Source organism: Barbus barbus, assembly GCF_936440315.1.
Source record: "Barbus barbus genome assembly, chromosome: 2".
Lineage (NCBI taxonomy): Eukaryota > Metazoa > Chordata > Actinopteri > Cypriniformes > Cyprinidae > Barbus > Barbus barbus.
In genome coordinates, this window is record NC_136730.1 from 21,806,530 (window position 1) to 21,826,820 (window position 20,291).

The 20,291-nt window shown below is 37.7% G+C and overlaps 1 protein-coding gene across 5 annotated transcripts in view; it reads right to left on the reverse strand.

Annotated features, from left to right (window-relative positions):
* The window catches only part of fto (FTO alpha-ketoglutarate dependent dioxygenase), a 138,093-nt gene extending 118,301 nt beyond the window's left edge, over window positions 1-19,792 (reverse strand). For all 5 annotated transcript variants that reach the window (XR_013785079.1, XM_079434118.1, XM_079434119.1 and 2 more), the window contains exon 1: window positions 19,539-19,792. Coding sequence is in view for 4 of the 5 variants with exons in the window: in XM_079434118.1 (XP_079290244.1) it covers window positions 19,539-19,616 (78 nt within the window). In the remaining variant the exon portion in view is untranslated. The remainder of the gene's footprint in view (window positions 1-19,538) is intronic.
* Between the last annotated feature and the right edge of the window lie 499 nt (window positions 19,793-20,291).

Genomic DNA, 20,291 nt, shown 5'->3' on the forward strand with positions numbered 1-20,291 from the left:
TCAATTCAGTAAACATTGATTGCTTCAAAACAAACCTTTAGCAGACATTTTTAATCAAAAACTATTTTAGACTGAATTTGCTAAATTTGTACAATTTTAGCACCAGTTTAACCTGTGCTATAAGGTACCGTGATAATACATGATTTAACATTGTAATCTTTCGGTATCACATGAATGGCAAGGTAGACAAATAAAACTATGGTAAAACCATTGCAGTATGGTTCTGAAAGAGTATGATGACTATATTTTAGAGTGGATTGACTCAGTCTGTCCATTGTTCTGGGGAGCAGTCATGTCCTTTAGTTACCCATCAACCCTCAATTCTGTGTCCCTCCTCTCCTCTGTTCACCTGTTCAAGCCTTATGTTTCTCTGTCACTTTCTCTTCCTCCTCCTGCTCTTCTCTTTCACTCTCTCCCTCCTTGCATTCCTCCTACAAAATCAATATCCTGCTGTAAAGTGCAGTGAGCCCCTGGGAGGAGGCTGCTGTTGTGGAGGGCAGTGGAAGTGGGGCGTCCTCCAGGGCTCTTCAACGGACATGGAGTCAAGGACAGTGTCCGGCCTAGACCTGCTGCCCCTCTCTCTCTTTCCTCTGCAGGAAGGATCAATAAGCGGGTGAGGCGTTAAATTTCAGCTAGCGGGAGCGTCACGCTCATTTGGCCCAGCTGAGTGATGGAGCATGCTTGCCCTGCTCTGAGCGTTTCAAGCTGAAAAGAACAGGAGCTGGGATCTTCCTACAATAAACAACTCAATAACATTTAGGCACACTGGTGTATGTTTTAAAAGCATTCCTGTCAACCTGAGTTAAAGAATGTGTTTCTGTGTGAGGGACTGTGCTGCAGACTCACATCTGAAAATCCCAGTGTGACACACTGATTACTTCGTTCTCAGTAGTTCAAACAATAAATCAGATCATTTTACCACTGCTGTCAGCTGTACCCTGGCACTGTGAATCAAGACATGGGTATCGCTTCGGTTTTCTACAGCACAAACAGAGCCTTGAAATATGCATTTAATATGCTTTGATTCAGTTTAACTCAATCAAAATGAATGTTTTTAATGAGAGTCTTTTAATGAATCATTCAAAACGACTCGCAATCAGTCTGATGAGTCCTTCACTGAATCTATCAGAGGGGTTACTGAATAAAAGAAGAAAAAAAATCAGCCTTCTTGATGGGATATTAGAATATATAATAATCAACACAAACAACATGGCAACAAATATGCATTTTTTGAATGAATGAATGAATGAATGAATGAATGAAAGTGAAAGTTTGGTGTCACTAAGATGTTTTTAATAGAAGTATCTTATGCTCAATAAGGCTGCATTTATTTGATCAAAACTATAGCAAAAACAGTAATATCATTTAATATTAATTTATTAATTGATTTAATTATTAATTAATATCAAATATTAATTTCTCTCAAAAAAGAAATTGTAGTTTTTAACTTTTTTTCCCAATAATATTTATGTAATTGAAACATGTTTGCATAATTTAGCTTAATTTACAGCATTAGCTATGAGAATTTCACGTGTAAGAAAATTGGGTCCCACTTCATATTAGGTGGCCTTAACTAATATGTACTTACATGTAAATTAATAATTTGGTACAATGCACTTATTGTGTACATACATGTTTTTATATTGTATCTATATTTTTAAAAATACCTATATGTAATTACCTTTATAATTACACTGTTGACCCATCACTTGCACCTTAACCCACCCTTAAACTTACCCATACTACCAAACCTGTCCCTAACCTTGCCCATATCCCACCTCAATAGCAGCAAGTGTTTTGCAATACAATATGAACACAATAAGTACACTGTACTTATTTTTAATGTAAGTACATAGTAGTTAAGGCCACCTAATATAAAGTGTGACCGAAAATTATCATTGAAATATAAATTAAATCGAATCAGGAAAATAATTAACCGTTCAAATTCATATTTTACAATCTACAGCCTAGCCACTCTCTGCTCCTTCCCACCACCAGACCCATGATGTCCCCTCGCGTTTAGATGATTTCCAAACGGATTCTGGGAGGACAACTTGTCTGAACAGCATTAGTCAAATCCAAGAGACATGGCAGGAGGAAGCTGCCTTTTTTTAACTCGTCGGGAAAAAATCTTGTTGCTTTATTTACTTCTCCTTCAGTCAGGGTGAACAAAGAAAATATTCTACCAGGGACTGAATAACTTAATCCTCTTTCCTCCCTCCGGCAGGAAGTCGGGCAGTGACAGACAGATTAACACAGATGATGTTTGCAAACCCACCCATTTGAAAATGTAATTGCTGGTGGCATATTGAACAGTCTGCTTAAGCACTTAAGTTCATATGAGACCAGTGAAACAGAAGTGACACTAACACGATCGTGTGTGTGTGTGCGCGTGTGTGCGTGTGTGTGTGTGTGTGTGTGTGTAGGAGAGAGCATGTGGGGTGTGTTTTGGGGCGGCTCACTCACCAGCGAACTGGAACACGGTTACTGTCATGTGCCCAGCGTACTGTGCCACTAAGAATTAGAGCCAATCAGAAGGGTTAACAGGGCGGAGCGGGGCGGGTCATGCTCCTGGGCTCTTTACAACATCACAGAGGCATGAGAAGCCATCATAGAGCAGCCTCACCCTATAAAACACTACACTTTAACATCTGCTGAAAGAGGGGGGAGGTAAAAAACAGATACATTCATGATGTCCAGCTGCCACCTAGTGACAAATCCCTGGCCCAATAGTGGAAGTATCAAGGCAGGAATGGATGCCATTTCTCCATGGAGCCATTTCTTCATTAACACTGAATCTTATATGCTGCACAGATATGATTATGCTAGTTTTAATTTTTAACTATTTTTCTCAGGTGAACTAATCTCAAATGGTCAGCCAAGAGAGACTGCCTTGTTTACATTCACTCTATACTTCCAGCATGTCAAAATTTAATTGGACACCACAACAATTGGGATCTGAGGTCATACTCGAGAGCATGTTTTTAATACATCATAAATTTGACTTAATATATTCAAAATGTGAAAATCTTTTTGGAGATTATGCTGAAAAAAAATCTCTATCCATTTTCCAATCGGATGAAACAAGACTTCTGGTGTCAGACTTCTCCAATCATTTAGTCCACTTAGATAGTCCACCCAAAACCATTTACATAAACTCATTTTTCAAGTTGTTCTTAAACCTAAATTTCTTTCTTCTGTTGAATGCAAAATGATATAATTTGGAAAAATCTGGGTAACCAAACAGTTGCTGGTCCCCAATGACTTTTTTTCCCATGCTATTGAAGCCAGTGGGGACCAGCAACTGTTTGGCTACCATTCTTCAAAATATCCTCTTTATTTTTATTTTTGGGTGAACTAGACCTTTAAAACCTGGCCCTTTTTTTACTAAAAACTGCAAGCTCACATACAGATCTGCCTTCCACCAATCAACAACAGATGGAAAGAGCCATCCTACATTTCTTTTTCCTCAATAATATGTTGCTCCCAATGCATTTCCGGCAGACAACTGTGATCAAGTAAGCAAGTTGGTGCTACTACATGTCTCATATAATGCTATCTAAACCAGTATTTAGCATTGTCTTGTGACTGAATAACTTAAATCAGACGTCAATACCAGGGCAGGGCCTCAGATAAACTTGCATTGTTTTATCTGAAAACAATGCTACAAGTCTCTACAGAGACTAGACTAAATGCCCTAAATGAGGCAGCAGAGGGATGAGGAAATTAATATGAGAGCAACAGCATCCCCTTTAGCCTTTCCCTCCAACCATCTCCTGCGCTCCATGATGAAGATGGAAGTGAAGCTAAGAGCGCTGTCACCCTCCTCTCGTTAACACACACACACACACACACACACAGTGAAGAGATAAATCAAGGCTGTGTAGAGTCGGGATGAACCATATGTCAGCATGGGTCAGCCACACATTACACTCTCTCCAAAAACTATTCATCTTCAGTGTGTATTCAGCGGTTAGAAATAATTACTCCTACTGACCCGCGTAACACCACATGACCAGTGGTCAAAGCAGCTCAGGCAGAGGAGTCATCTTGGTAGAGAGGGGTGGGAGTGAATTATGGTCCTGTGGAGTGCAAAGGACTTGCCACTCAAACACACACACACACATACAATCAGCACGAAGACTACACTACTGTACAGTGATGGCATCGGATGGTAATACCATGCTATACTATGAAACTAAACAATTACTATATTCATATAGCTGAGGGATGCACAGGATATCCGTTATCAGTAATTATTACAGTTTTTTTTTGGGGGGGGGGGGGGGGGGTATTTAATTGTGCATGTTCAATTCCAATATTTGTACATTTAGGGTATCTTGCTATCATCTAATGCTAGTTTAAATGTAATCTTTAAAAACACTTTAAAACCATGGCATACTTATACTCCAAGAAAACCAAGGTAGGTCCAGCATTGATACTTCGAACCACAAGGGATGACTGACTTTCTTCAGTGGAACATGAGAAATGAGGAGAATGACAGATGATAGATAAATGATGAGAGTTTTCATTATTGCGTGAACTGTCAGTTTGAGGTTCACCCATCCTGACACTAGCTAAACAACAGCTTCTGCAGAAAAGATTCAAATCAGCTATGGACCCATTTCACAGTTCCAGGGTTTTCAGAAGTGGAAGTCATACTGTGGTTGGGTTTGAAAAAAAAAAAAATCTACAATAGCATTAACCACTTTTTTTTTTTTTTTTTTGTAATTTAGTGGCAAGGTAATTAAAAAAAAAATGTAAAATATAGTGCATTAAAATTCCCATTTTAAAAATCATTTTAAAAAATAAGATCTAGATTTACGATGTTAATAGCTGTGAAAATGCATCATCATCACAGTCTGTGAAAAGGGTCCATTGAAGAGATGTCAGAACGGTGTCACAAAAGCAGGTATGGTGTGACAAAGAAGTAATTTCTGCTTCCTCTCTGAGCTGACAGGCCAGGTTCACCTTTAATTAGCACAGGGGGGAAAAAACGTACTGCAACACACACACGCAGCAGGCTAATCAGGTGTCACTGCACTGTTTGATCAACAGTAGAAAAGTTGTCACAACTCCTGACAGAGAGAAAAAGACAGAGGGAAAAAATAAGCTAATGATAATGCTAGGGAAACAATGTGAGTTAGCCCATTAGCAGATAGGTACACTCATTTCGACAGACTCACTATATGTGCTCTTCTTGAAACAGCAATGTTACAGTCTCTCTACAAAACTTCTTGTCTCTCACAAATCAACATTACAAATAATTGCAATTAAATTTACAATGAACAAACAACAATTTGTGCTATGAATTTGTGCATTTATGAATGTATTTGTGCATTTATGAATGTTATAAATGCTTAATAACATTCATATGTTTCTGTCATTAAAGTCACTCAATCACTCAAGGATAAACTTCCTTGCTGGAGATATAAAATATTAAATTTGTGCTTTTCAAATTGTAATATATTCCTCTGATGCGAGGCTGAATTTTAAGCATTGTCTTAGTCTTCAGCGTCACATGATCCTTCAGCAATCATTCTAATATGCTGATTTGATGCTGAAGAAACATTTCGTGTATATGATCAATGTTGAAAACAGTTGTGCTGCTTAATTTTGTGGAAATCTATTTTTCAGGATTCACTGATGAATAGAAAGTTCAAAGGAACTGCTTCTCTTTGAAACAGAAGTCTTTTGTAACATAAATGTTGTTCCTGACACTTTTATTCAGCAAAAAGACACAAAAATGATCAACAGTATTATTTAAAAAAAAATTAAATCTTACTGGCCATACTGCTGCAAAGCAAATGGTGTAAGAAGTATATCCAAACAAAATGAATATTGAGATAAAAAGCACAAAATGAACAAAATGTAAAATGAAATAAAGTGAACAAATCAAAACTAAATTAAATAAGTACTATTAATTAAAGAACTATAATTAAGAAAGATTAGAAATAAGATTATATGCTCCAGTATGTGCCAATAAGTTTAGTGATGGAAAGATATACACACAGCAGATCGCTCGCTGTCCCATCACAGACCCACATCTAAATATACACACGGGCTCAATGCTCCTCTGTTTACCTCTCATTTACTGTCTTCCTGAATACATTAGCTACCTGAACCTCTGAAACACATGCTGGAGTGACAGCTACGACACTTCCTCCCCGCCGCCATGGCAACCCAGATTATCACGACTGAGCGGGAGGGAAGAAAAGATGATACATAAATTAATAAAAATAAAAATAAAAACAACTAGAGAATTAAAGTTTGTACATCTGTCAGCGACTCAGCTCTGCTTGCTAATACTTGTGTTGGAACATTTATACCGTTGAAGTAAATGATCCGCTGTGTAATTGGCAGCGGAGGAGAGGAGAGAGGGATGATGGTGGATCCTGGAAGAGCTGATAAGAAAGCTCTCTTTCTTCAGAAGCAGGAAAAGAGAAGAAATACATTTAAAAAAAACTCATGCTTAATCCCCATTGTCATCATGGAGCAGGGGACGCCATTACAAACAGAGATAGACCAACCAAAGCTGTCTGTGGGTGAGGAACAGAAGACAGTGTGTGGCACATGAGAGAGAGAAAGTGTGTGTGTTTGAATGTATGTGAGAGGAAAAGAGTTCCTGGATTAGTCCAATCCATATGTGCCATCAGTCAAGGGCGAGGAAGCCTGTCAGAGCATAAAAACACACACACCACGAATAGAGAAAATGTCAGACGACCTATGTGTGACAATGCGATTAAGCAAAAATGTGTTCAGACACGTATATACTGCTCAAACACACATACACACACAGTGGGAAAGTATCGGAGAAGGACTATGTTCATAATCACTGTGTGTGCCATACTGATCTGGCTTTTTATAAGCAAAGATTACTATATGTAAGTGTGTGACAATGGCCTGCAGTGTTTGCATATGTTTCTCCTTTTTCTGGAAATGTAGAAAAACCTCTCAAATTACAACATAAAAAAACCTAAAAAATAAAATGCCTGTAGAGGTAGGGGATAAAAATGTATATTAGCCTACATGAGAGAACAAGAGAGATCCTCACAAACAGTTGCAAAAACAGGTTACTTTTTTGAAGTAAGGAGTAAAATAATGTGTAATGTTTTATATGTAAAGCATAACATTTTAAATAAGTAACCTGCGGTATGAATTTTGACTGGATTTGTTTACTCATAAAAATACTAAGTTAAAACACCATAACAATGTGTACTGCAAGTGAACAGCTTTGAATGGAAAAAAAAGAAATCAACAAAACAATTAAAAAACAGCTGTTCTGATGGGTTGCATCAAAAAAAAAAAGAGGGATAGGCCTACATTTTTTAGCAAAGAATTTATTTTGGATCCAAAAGCACAACAACATCTAGCAAATATAAATAGGCTAATTACATAAAAAGGCTTGTCAAGCTCAATGGTTAAAGTACAGTCAACCGTCTGAAAGCAAACAATATGACTCGAAGCGTTAATACATTCGATTGCATTTATACATTTTTAAAACTTTTTGAAAGTTTGACTTTTGGAGATTCACTTTCACTAGATAAGGCTCTCAGGTTAGGGTTTCCCACTAACACTTAGTTAGTGAATCAAATCTGTCTTAAGAAATAAGCTCAACAACAAATTTAGCACAAACAAAGCGGCACACTCCATCACCAAACACATAAAACTCAAAGTCTCCCTCAAACAAAAAGATGATGGGACAAACGTTTTTCCATTCAGCCAGTCTCACTAGAAGAACAGCACACTGACGTCTGCTCATCACCATAACAACTGAACTTGAACCACCAACCTTGGCCGATCTCATCTAAATAAACAACAGGAGAGACGAGAGGTCTGGCCCTATCACAAACACAGAGAGAGAAAAGGAAGAAGAAGAGCAGTACATGATAGACAGCAAGACAGAGCAGCTTTCTTTATGCAGCCCTGATCATGTGCTTGACAGTAGTTCAGGGTGAACTTACAGCTGGATGACCAGGGGCACAGAGACTGAGAGAGCGAGAAAGACAGCCAGAAACAGAGAGAGAGCGAGTTTTGACAGTAAAATTACCACAAGCATACCAATGAGCGTTCAATAGGCCACCGCTCACAACCAAACCTGTTTGTGTGTGTGTGCTGGTAAAGGCAGAAGAGACAGTAATGAGAGGCCAGTGTCATGCATCGGTGACCATTCGAGCACTCAAACTCGCTCTCTCTTTCACTCTTCCTGCACCTCACCTTGAAACAACAGCATCACAAACTAGACATTTGACAAGGTGTCACTTAACCTGTTGGCATGGTGATGCCACTCTGACAAAAGTTGTGACCAAGTCATGGAAACAATGGCCATGTATGCACGGCAGCGGAGTATGGATGTCGCTGAATGCTTAATGCTTGAAGGATCCTTAGATCCTCACATGCAAAATGTGTGTTTTGTGTTTCTATTTTTTAAATGTTTTTATTTTTTAAAATTCATTTATTATATATATATTTATATCATCATTTTATAATCATTAGTCATTCATATGATTTATTATTTTATAATTTTAATAATTTTAGTTATTTGATTATTTGGTTACACTTTATTTCGATAGTCCACTTTAGACATTCTACTAACTATAAGTAACTTTGTAACTATATGTCAACGACATGTCAACTAATTCTCATTAATTTGCAACTACATGTCTGCTAACTCTCAGAGTAGACTGTTAGGGTAGGTTTAGGGTTAGTAGAATAAGTTGACATATACTTGCAAAGTTTCTCATAGTCAGCATGTTGTATGTTGTGGACCCATCAAAATAAAGTGTTAGAAGATATTAAGCAGACAGTCTACTAATAATCTAATGTAGTTGCAAAGTTACTTACTGTTAGTAGAATGTGTGGTGATGGCGCAGTGGATAAGACACATGCCTTTGGTGTGAGAGAACCCGGGTTCGAATCCACTGTGAGACACCAATGTGTCCCTGAGCAAGACACTTAACCTCCTAGTTGCTCCAGAGGCGTGCGACCTCTGACATATATAGCAATTGTAAGTCGCTTTGGATAAAAGCGTCAGCTAAATGAATAAATGTAAATGTAAATGTCTAAAGTGGACTATCAAAATAAAGTGTTACCGATTATTTTTATAATTTGATCATTTTTATCATTGATTATTATACTAAGTATTTTTGTTTATTCATTTATGATGTTTATTCATTCACTCATTTATTGTGTTTCTATATTTCATATTTTTTATAAATTTTTCCTTGCTTATGCATTTTCATTGTTGTTCAATCTTATGCTTGTGGGGTTTCATGAACTGTTTTGTCTGTATAAACAGAAATAGATAAGGGGGAATGTTAATGGAAACCCAAGGTTTATGGGATGTTGCGGTGAAGCAATTTTGGTATAACAGTACATGTTGAATTTGTGCTGGTCAGGTGAAGTCTGAACATTGAAACATACACTCTAAAAAAATGGTGCTGTATAGCACTAAAAGTGGTTCTTTGGCTCGTAATCATAGGGGAACCACTTTTGGTGCTGTATAGCACCAAATCTTGGTGCTTCAGTGGTTCTTCAGCGGTTCTTCACCGGTTCTTTGGCACTGCTACCATATACAGAACCGGTTAAGCTCCTGTATGGTTCTTCAGTGGTTCTTTGGGGAGATTAAGGTGCTATACAGCACCACTGCCATACAAAGAACCTGTTAAACTCCTTTAAAGGTTCTTTACGAGCCAAAGAACCACTGTTGGTGCTCATTTTTGTTGAAGAAATACAGTGCAATATGGCACCTCTTATAGTTCTACATAGCACCATTTGACAAAGGTGCTGTATAGCACCTTTGAAGAAAGGGTGCTATACAGCACCAAAAGTGGTTCCCCTATGATTACGAGCCAAGAACCACTTTTAGTGGTATATATAGCACCATTTTATTTTTTTATTTTTTTTTAGAGTGTACGCAACTAAGATTGTTCAATAAACTCGGTTACTTTTTACCATAATCACTTCGTCTCCTGCTTCTGCTCTTCTCTGGCTTTTCTCGGTCAACTTTTTGACTGACAGAAGACTGTTAAACACTCATTTTGGGTATCAACAGCTCTGCTGACTAGTTGTTCTGTTACTGGACAAACTGATATTTTCTGACAGGATCTGGCGCCCGGGACTGGATCCTAAACATTATCTGGCGTGGAGACCCGATCTAGCATGCTGTTCTGCTGAAAAATAATTCTGTCAGTTACAGGAATGGCAACAATATTCTAAATTAACTGAAACTATTATTATCATTATTTTTATTATGATTTCTCAAGATATTTTCTTTTATGTTCCATAGAAGTCAGTCAGTCATACAGGTTTGGAATGACATGAGCGTAAGTAAATGATGGCAGGATTTAAATTTTGGGGTGAATAAAGACATGAATTCTTTTAATGCTAAATGAACCTTAAAGGCAAAACAATGGAGAAAATCATATTGCTTAAATCATTAAAGAGATAGTTCACGCTAAAATGAAATTTCTTCCATTACTTACTCACACTAATGTTGTTCCAAACCCGTAAGACCTTCGTTCATCTTCAGAACACAAATTAAGATTTTTTTGATGAAATCCGAGAGCTTTCTGACTCTGGATAGACAGCAATGCAACCGGAATGTTCAAGGCCCAGAAACGTAGTAAGGACATTGTTAAAATAGTCGATGTGACTTCAGTGGTTCAACTGTAATGTTATGAAGCTACAAGAATACTTTTTGTGCACAGAAAAAAGAAAAAGAACATCAACAAAAAACTTCATTCAACAATTTATTCTGTGTCAGACAGGCATGCGTCGTATTACTCTCCTGAAAACCTGGTGAAGACTGACACGGAAGAGAAGAAATTACTGAATAAATCCATTATTTTTGTTTTCTTGTAGCTTCATTGCAGTAGGATTGAACCACTAATGTCTGGACTATTTTAACAATGTCATTACTACCTTTCTGGGCCTCAAACACATTAGTTGCATTGCTGTCTATACAGGGTCAGAAAGCTCTTGGATTTCATCAAACATATCTTAATTTGAATTCTGAAGATGAACGAAGGTCTTACGGGTTTGGATCAACATGAGGGCGAGTAATTAATGACAGAAATTTCATTTTTAGTTGAACTACCCATTTACAGCTTTGTTATCAGTCTAAGCATTCCCTGTTATTCATAGCAAATCATCCATCTTAAAGCTGCAGTCCGTACCTTCTGGTGCTCTAGCTGTTAATAAACAGAACTGTGTGCATCTTGTGGAAGAACATTGTAGCCGGAGCTACTTCTCTCTGTTTATGTCTATGACGAATCATGCTGGGCTTCTCCTGATTACGAGCCAAGTCTGAATATAAAAACTTATTATAGGTGTACTGTAGTGATTCAGGATAAGCCAAAAACACAGTTTGGAAAATAGATTCATGATGTACTTGCTTATTATATTGATTTTGTAAATTTTTAACAAAAAAAGTTATGGACTGCAGCTTTAAACAGCATCCACATTTCAGCTATATGAGAACATACAAAACTTCAAATTACACTCTTTATTATCATGAAACCCTATCTACACGGCTCGCCTGTGTTACATTATAAGCAACAGCAGGTAAATCCATCAAATTCATCTGAGAAGCCTCTAAAAGCCTCCTGTTTCTCTCTCCAAATCCATTGCCTGTGTGAGCCCAGCAGTAGGTTGGCAGGGCAGGATCTACATTTTCCTGTCTGGCACATGCAGACTTCCAACTGGCACAAACCATGGGGCAGTGCCTCGTCACCCATCGGCATCCACACACACACACACACCAGGTGCTCAGGCCCACTTTCACTCCCCTCATTTATAGAACATAACTTATGATGTACAAATTAAGAGTTAGTGTTTACAGGCTCTAGTGAAAGTGGCCTCCTGCAGCTCCAGTGAAAGAGGGACTTTGGACTGGCAATAGGAAGCAGATGTTGGGCAAAGGGCTGCCATTAGATAGTTTCCCTTTACAAGAAAAGGTGAGCTATTACACAAGAATATAAATTCACAAATAAACAGCAAAGAAGGGGCCTGCTGTTCAGCGGAGCAGACAGATGGAAAAATGATGGAGTGATTTTCACATTACATAAAAAAATGCAATGTTAAAAACATAGATATAATATTCTGACGATACGCAGATTTATATACACATTCAAAACCTGTTGAGTGCCCTGACACTACTTTTCTTTCGGACTGTATTACAGTGCTAAAAACATGGATCAGTAATAATTTCCTGTCTGAACAGTGGTAAAATCGAAGTTATGCCCATTGGTTCCCATCATCAGATTTCTAAAGCTGGTTCTCTGTGTTTGACTTTTGATAACTCTGTTTTGGAAATCCAGAATAGAGTGAGGAACCTTGGAGTTATTTTTGATACTAATCTGTCATTTGATTATTTTGTTCAGAGTACTGTTAAAACATATTTTTTCCATCTCGGAAACATTGCACAATTGTGTCCTACGATGTAGCTTAAACACTAATAAATTCCTTTGTCATCTCTTGGATAGATTATTGTAACACCCTTTTAGCCAGATTTTCTAAATCCACACTAAACAAGCTGCAATATGTATAAAATTCAACCATCAGGATCTTAACTGGGTTCAGGATATGCAACCTATTACTCTAGTTTTAGAATCCTTGCACTGGCTCCTAATCAGGTTCAGAGTAGATTTTAAAATGATGATGCTTACATTAAAGCATTGCATTGCCTGGCACCACATTATTTAACAGAGCTGTTACATCCTTACACTCCTAATCGCAGACTGCGCTCCTCACAATCAAACTTGCTCATTGTTCCTCAAAAATCCTTGATCTACAGGGGAAAGGGCTTTTTAAAGTTCAACTTAAGACATTTTTTTAAACTTGCATTTGCTTGATAAGGTTTATTATTTTCCATTTCATTTGATCATGTTTAATTTTATTATTGTATTGTTTATATTGTGTATACTGTATGCTTTAAAAAGCTACTTTTATAAAATAACATTTTTTTATATTATTAATGTAATACAAAAACATATTGCAGAGATAATATAAAAATACAATAAGATAATAACAAAAATATAATAAATACATTATTTTATAAAATATGGGGGTAAAGCAGAATAAGACAACAAAAGCCTATAGCCTTGAATGGAAGCCCCTTAAAACTAGGTTATAAGGTCAATCTTATGTTTATTCAAAGCTTTTCTGAAGTGATCCTATTGTTATTGCTCACATTGATTATTGATTATACATCACCACTGATCAGCCAATAGCTACCTGATCAACCTCCCCTGAATTTCATAAGTCTCTCTCTCTCTCACACACACACACATACATACACACAGGTCACTTTACATCAGTAAGCCACACTGCTGACTGAAGCACATTTAGGCCTATTTAACTTCATGCATCTTGGTTGATTGGACTGTTACTAGACACAATTGGTCACATACACTGCCCTCCAAAAGTTTGGAAATGCCCTAGAAAAGTGGGGTTTTGGACAATATTGGCATGAATCCTTTTTAATTTGAGATAATTTTGCATTGATGAGGGACAACACAAACTACGAAAACATATTTTATTACATAAACAGTTTATACATAGAAAAAACTTAAAATTTTCGATTCATCAAAATATCCACCATTAGCAGCTATTACAGCTCTGCAAAATCTGGGCATCAGAGCTGTCAGTTTATTCAAACAACAACTTTGAATTGGCAATGAATTGTTGAAGCTACAGTATGTGCTGACCCAAATATCCTGGGCCAAGTTTAAACCAGTAACCAGGCATCACAGCTGGCAAAGGGGCATGTCTGACTTTAACATGTATACTGTATATTGCCATTATTATGTTTTATTGCTGGTCTTCAATGATAATGTCAAGTTACTTTAATGTATTTGCACCAAAAAATTATAAGGATTTATGCTGATATCGTTCAAAACCACACTTTGCCAGGGGTGTTTCCAAACTTTTGGAGGGCAGTGTAAATATGTAAAATGTATATAAACTAGTGCTGTCAAACAATTAATCGCATCCAAAATAAAAGTTTTTGTTTACATAATATGTGTGTGTACTGTGTATGCTTGTATGTGTATTTATATATGCATAATAAATATGCACAGCACACACACATATTATGTAAACAAAAACTTTGATTTTGTATATGATTAATCGCGATTAATCATTTGGCACCACTAATATAAATTCAACTCTCCTGCACTACATGCAAATATAACAGCTTACTTAAAATCTTTCTGCATTTGACTTGACTCACACAACTAAAAACAGATGGCTTCTTTCTTGGACTTAAATGTGTGTCTTAAATATATATCAGATGGGACTGACGCTTTATGTTTTGTGATCAGATAGATATCAGTTTGTATGACCAAGTGTACAGTAAATACCCCCTTTCATGACATCTGAAACACAAACGGATCTTTAGTGTCATAACAAATCCCATTCAGTGACCCCTCCTTAAAAAAAATTATAATCTCTGACTGACTATAAAAAGAACATAAAAGCTGATAAAGCAGCTCTTTTCTTAGACGTCCTCTGGTCTCAGAAGACATTAATATACTGAAAACCAACTTTAGGACTAAGCGTCTTTATAAAAATCACATTCTTTATTAAATACACAAAACCATAAACAGGGTCAGACATCTAACGGGACCATAATGTGCACAATATGGGCCTATAATACTCACATTAATATCTGATAAACAAAGAATGAACAGCAGCCTATAACATAATTATTTCATGATCAATATTTTTAATAAATGCAAATAAGTTGTAATGGAAATGAAGGAAATAACCATAAAAGGCATTTAGGGGATGTGGGTGGGTTTGTGTGTGTGCCGGACCTCTTGATGATATAAAGGTGAAAAGCTTCACAACAAACAAATCAACCTTAATCCACACATTGGATCAATGCGGCTGCTATAGGCCTCAGGGCCGCCTTATATTACTCCTCAAACTTCATATTCACTCATTGATTTGCTTTTCAGAATAGTATATCACTGAGCTCCAATGGGAGAACGGATAGAGAGAGGGGCCAGGGTCAAGCACGGCTCGCATACACGTTAGCGTAATATTGATGTCCCAGCAGAAAGAAATGACTAAATATCCAGATCAATATCTAGTTTCCCTGCAACAGTCGAGCAACGAGGTGGGGAAATATAAATATACATCTTTATGACCACAGAAGCCATCATAACGAGAGAGCTGAATGAATGTTTCCCTTAAGGTGAAGTGTTTGATTAGCAGAGGGCAGAGGTTAGTGCCGATATGCTGATACAGGAAAACGAGACTGATGGCTCGGGCCAGGCAGGGGCTGTGGAGATGACAGCAGAGCAGCACCGAGCTGAAGTAAGGCCTCTTCGTACATGTTAATCGAGCTGTAAGTCATTTGTGATGAAGCAGATTTCATCATCAGGTGCTAAGGGCTTACGGAAGAACTGAGGAATTCATGAAAATCTTCTGAAAGAACCTTTAATAATTTAAAGATTACATAAGCAAGCATTTTTATCGTAGATGCAAACTTTAAAAGTTCAGTCACTGAAATTTGATCTAGAAATGACCCTTGGTTCATGTCAATAAATGCAGCCTTGGTGCATAAGACACTTCTTTCAAAAACATTTTTAAAGAAATCTTAGTGACCCAAAACTTTTAAACGGCAGTGTATGTACACCGTCAAAACAAACTCAAAAAAAAAAAAAAAAGTTGGGTTTCAAATCATGATAAAAACATTTGTATTTGCACTAAATATAATTTAAAAACCTGTTAAACACTTATTTACTGCGATTACGATTAAAAAAAATATATAGAAATAATAAAAAATGTATAAATAATCAAATAAATAATAAATCTGAGATTGCTTCCTTTAATGAAATACTTTAAAATATTTTTTTTGAGAAAATTTAAAAGATTGGAGTTGCCAGATCAGTCATTTTTTAATTAAACGCTATTTCCCGTGGAGTCCAGTAAAATACTTGATCAAGGATCTGGCATGCCAGGTGATTTTACTTGCCATTTAGCAGATGGCTTCACCAATGGATATGGATCAGCCTAGACTTAATTACAGCTCCAAACCATTAGAAAAGACAGCAGCACACTCACGGTTCAACTCAAACACAGACTAACTACCATAAAAAGGCAGAAGAGCTGATAATGCCTTGCTTCTTAATTAAACAAACACCTCTGCCTGTCCTTAATCACTCAGGCCACTCACTCTCCCTCTGTGCATCATAAAACAAAAGAGGCCTGACTAAGGGGACATTCAATGACCCCGCCCACACCACTATCCAACCTCCACCCTTAAATCACAGGCTCTGTGGGGTCTTTTGCAGGGCCTGTGGCCAGGGAACAGGGTGGGCTGTGGGTGGCAACAGTGGAAAGACTGACACGGTGTTGCAGCAGTAAGTAATGCACGTGTGGATTAGTGGTATGATGGCCTGATCAATACCGGTGGTTCCAGCCATTAGGAATGCAGCAGAAAACGACCCCCTGTGGCAATAAAGCACGGTGTCCGCCTGCTACTTCATTTGCTGCCTCCATTAGTGTAATGGTATCATTATCAACTGTGGCAGTATTTTTTCTAACACTCCCACCCTCCCTTGTTCCCTCGCCTGTTTTTTCATCTTTTCAGATTTCAGGAATCAGAAGTCATGAGCTGCACTGCACTGCCTCCTTAATTTGTTTTATTTTTCCCTTCTTTTTACATCACCGGATATAAATCTGCCCCTAGCGAAGCTTGAACACGGGTCTAATTATGCATTCCTGAGTGTGTTTTATGTGGCTGTCCGACACGGTTTCTCTATTATGGACTCATTAATAGGACGTAGGCGTACGGTGACGAACGGAGAGGGGTAAAACGACAAGGGGGGCAGAAAAACTGCTGATTACGCCGAAAGTGACACCACCTCCCGCTAAAACACCGGCTTCGACATGACAGCGGCTCGGCATTAGGACCTATAAATCGTTACTTTAACACTAATTTACAGAGGAACATTTTGTGAGAGAAATTGATTAATCAAGACTGGATGTGTGGCCTCATAATCAGGCCTAAACTGAAGCTAGCTGTTAATTTAACAGAATTGCCAAGGGGAACACAAACCATTTTAATGAGTGTTCACGAATGAAATAGCCTAAACAGCTTTCTCCAGCAAACACACTAGCTGAGAAAGCCAATGAGCCGAGGACTCTCTGAATGATGGGCCGGGAGGAGCGCAAGCCTCTGAACATCTGGCAACCCTCAGTGCACCTCACGTTCTCTGCCACTCTGAAATAATGCATTTAGTTATTTTTATTTATTTAGCTTTAATCTTTGTTTATTTATCGACAAAAGCACTATTCTTCACAGTACAAGCAGAACATAATGTTGCACAGTCATCAAGGAAGGTGTCAAATGCAGCAGCGGAGGCCAACAGAGTTGTGGGCGTGATGAAATAAAACATGCTCAACAGATGGATGAAAAAACAATAAAGTGCTTTTCTAATTCATAACTGTGAGGACATTGTCCTGCAAATGCAATAAAATGGTCAAAATGGCATTTATAATTTAATAATACTTCAGTGGGATCTTTGTGGTCACCCTGGCAACGTTAAAACCACCAACTCTGATTGTCCAATGTCCCTTTGTCAACTACTATAACAGTATTTTTAGTTTGAAGGCCATGTAAGGTCACTTCTAAAAGGATGAAGTCAGTTTTTAATAGGCTATTAGCCAATAGTCTCCCTCTTTAAGTGCACGATAATGGAAGTGCTCTTTTTATCATACATATGTGCCACATATGTTTAGGAAATGCCTGGCAAAGCTGAACTAAGGATAAAAATAATTCCTTTTTGAGACGGATAGTTCACAGGCCTTCTTCTGACATCCATCCACATCTAGTTATTGGGCATAAATGCACACATGTTTATGGCTGAGACAATGTACTCCCTTTTATTTATTCTTATGATTAAATGGACCCGCGTTTTATATTAAGGAACCACAGGAACACACACCAGACCCTCAGTCTAGCTGCTCTGTGTTTTCTTCCCATATCCATTTATTTTTGTGAAGAAAGAGATAAGACAAAATGAGATGGGGCAGGGTAGCAGACCTGTCTGTCAGTCCATCTGCTGTACAGACCCAAAACCAGCTGGATCAAGTTCTCAGGGACTCTGCTTCCTGTGGCAGCTGCAATAAAGTGGAGGAACCACGTACTACATAGATTCCCTGCTGTCAGACAAGATCCAAAAGCATGCCATCAGAGAGAGAGAGAGAGAGAGAAAACAGACTAAAATGAGTGGAAAATGAATACGAAACAGGTTAAAGAAAGAGAGAACTGAAGAAGCTGCTGACAGACCTTCCAACAACTTTGCTGACTCTACTACAGACAAATCAAACATATCATTTGAAATGCAAACAAAATGTCACATTAGTATATGTCTTTTGATTATTAAACTAAATCATCTTAACCACAGACAACTTGAAAGTGGCATGTCAACGTGTCAAGTACAATTATAAATAAATTTGACATTTTCAAATATGCCGGCATGTTAAACAATACTTCCATCTAATAAAAACAATGACTAGAGATCAGCGTCAAAAGAGTAAAACCTTATACTTGCAATACCTCATTTGTGCCGTATCCAAAAAATTATAAACCTACATTTTTTTAAGAGATTGTTAGTTCTTATTTGAGCGCAGCACCAGAAAATACTGAAACTATCCAAAAAACAAACAAACAAAAACCACTTAAAAACCCCTGAGAAACTTGACACACCTAGAATGGAATATAACAAAATATCAAAGGAAAATAAAATACCAAAATACCATTGCGCTAGCAACACCTAGATCATAGGTTTGATTCCCAGGGAGTGCGTGAACTCATAAAATATACCTTGAATGCAATGCAAAAAGCTGTACAATAATAATATTACTGTCCATGTATCTGATAAGGACGGTGTGAGTTTAGGTTGTGATAAAGACCAATATCTCACTGTATCTACTTTCATGACCAAAAAAACTTCACACAGCTTTGACAAAGCAACAGGTTCAGAACTTCAGATAAAAACAGCTGCACCACGACACTTATTTCTATTACACGGTCTCTGCTAAATTAAAAACACAACATGCCATTTCCTGACCAGCTCATGGATGATTATTTTGTTTAGTCAGAAAACAGATGAAAACAGGACCTATGCTCTTTATAAGTAAACTAAATGCGGAACGCTTGGTTTAGCAGAGACACCTGGACACGCGTCCTGACTTCATTCATTACCACCACGACTGAACTCGCTGTAATGCCGCCACACAAGCCACTCCAGCGAAGTCAGTGTGTGGCAGTCATGAGAAAACACTCCCCCCGCACTGTGCCTCAACACACACTCGTGTGCCGGATGACTGTGTGCACACAGAGACAGATAAAAGAATGGAAACATTACAGGAGCAATCAGCAGCATCACATGCGCACTTCAAATGAACACACCGCACCAAGCAGCGCATGCAATACCGCCACGGACGCACTGAACGGTGTCTTACAAACTCCACAACTACATATGGTGCTTGGCGAACTGAGAGAAAACTACAAGCGATACCTTTCTCCTCTTTTCCCTCTCACTGTCATCCGATCTTTTCATGTTCCTGAAGTACTGTTTACACTGCCTCGGTTTCATAGCGCGCAGAGCTGGGCTATGTAGTCTTTAGATTGTGCCGTTAGCCTGTAAACTTTTCTTGAGCTGATTTAAATATAATCTTAGCTATGTTTACGATATTATATGCAACATGTATGACAATGAACCTGGTGTGGCTATTTTACGTTGCTGTTTTGTTTTTGAGTCGCTACCTGCATTCCGGCCAGTACTACATTTCCCACAATCCTCGCGCCAGGAAAACTACGCTTGTAATTTGAGTCAAACCGGAAGTGGATATAGGCTCAGCTGGGCTGAGAAAGGTTCCCAGTGGATTTTATGCGGTGCTAGACGTGATGTTAAAAGAGTGACTGTTTTACTAAATGTGTAGAGTACATATTAATAATGTATAACTAGCTCATAAAGGGAATTACTCTATACCCTACAACGAATAGAAACTCAGTTTAGTATAGAGTTCTAGGTATCTAAAGTTATTCTGTTGTCTTCAGGACAATTTTATGTCTTTTTAAAATTTGCAGATAAAATATGATTATTACGGTTATTAGGACCAGGTTTTCTGACATTTTCAGGAATATATATTTAGTCAATAAAACACAAAACGTGTGTCTGCGTGCGCACACCATATACTCTCTTTCTCTCTCTCTCTCTCTCTCTATATATATATATATATATATATATAATTTATATATTTTATCTTAT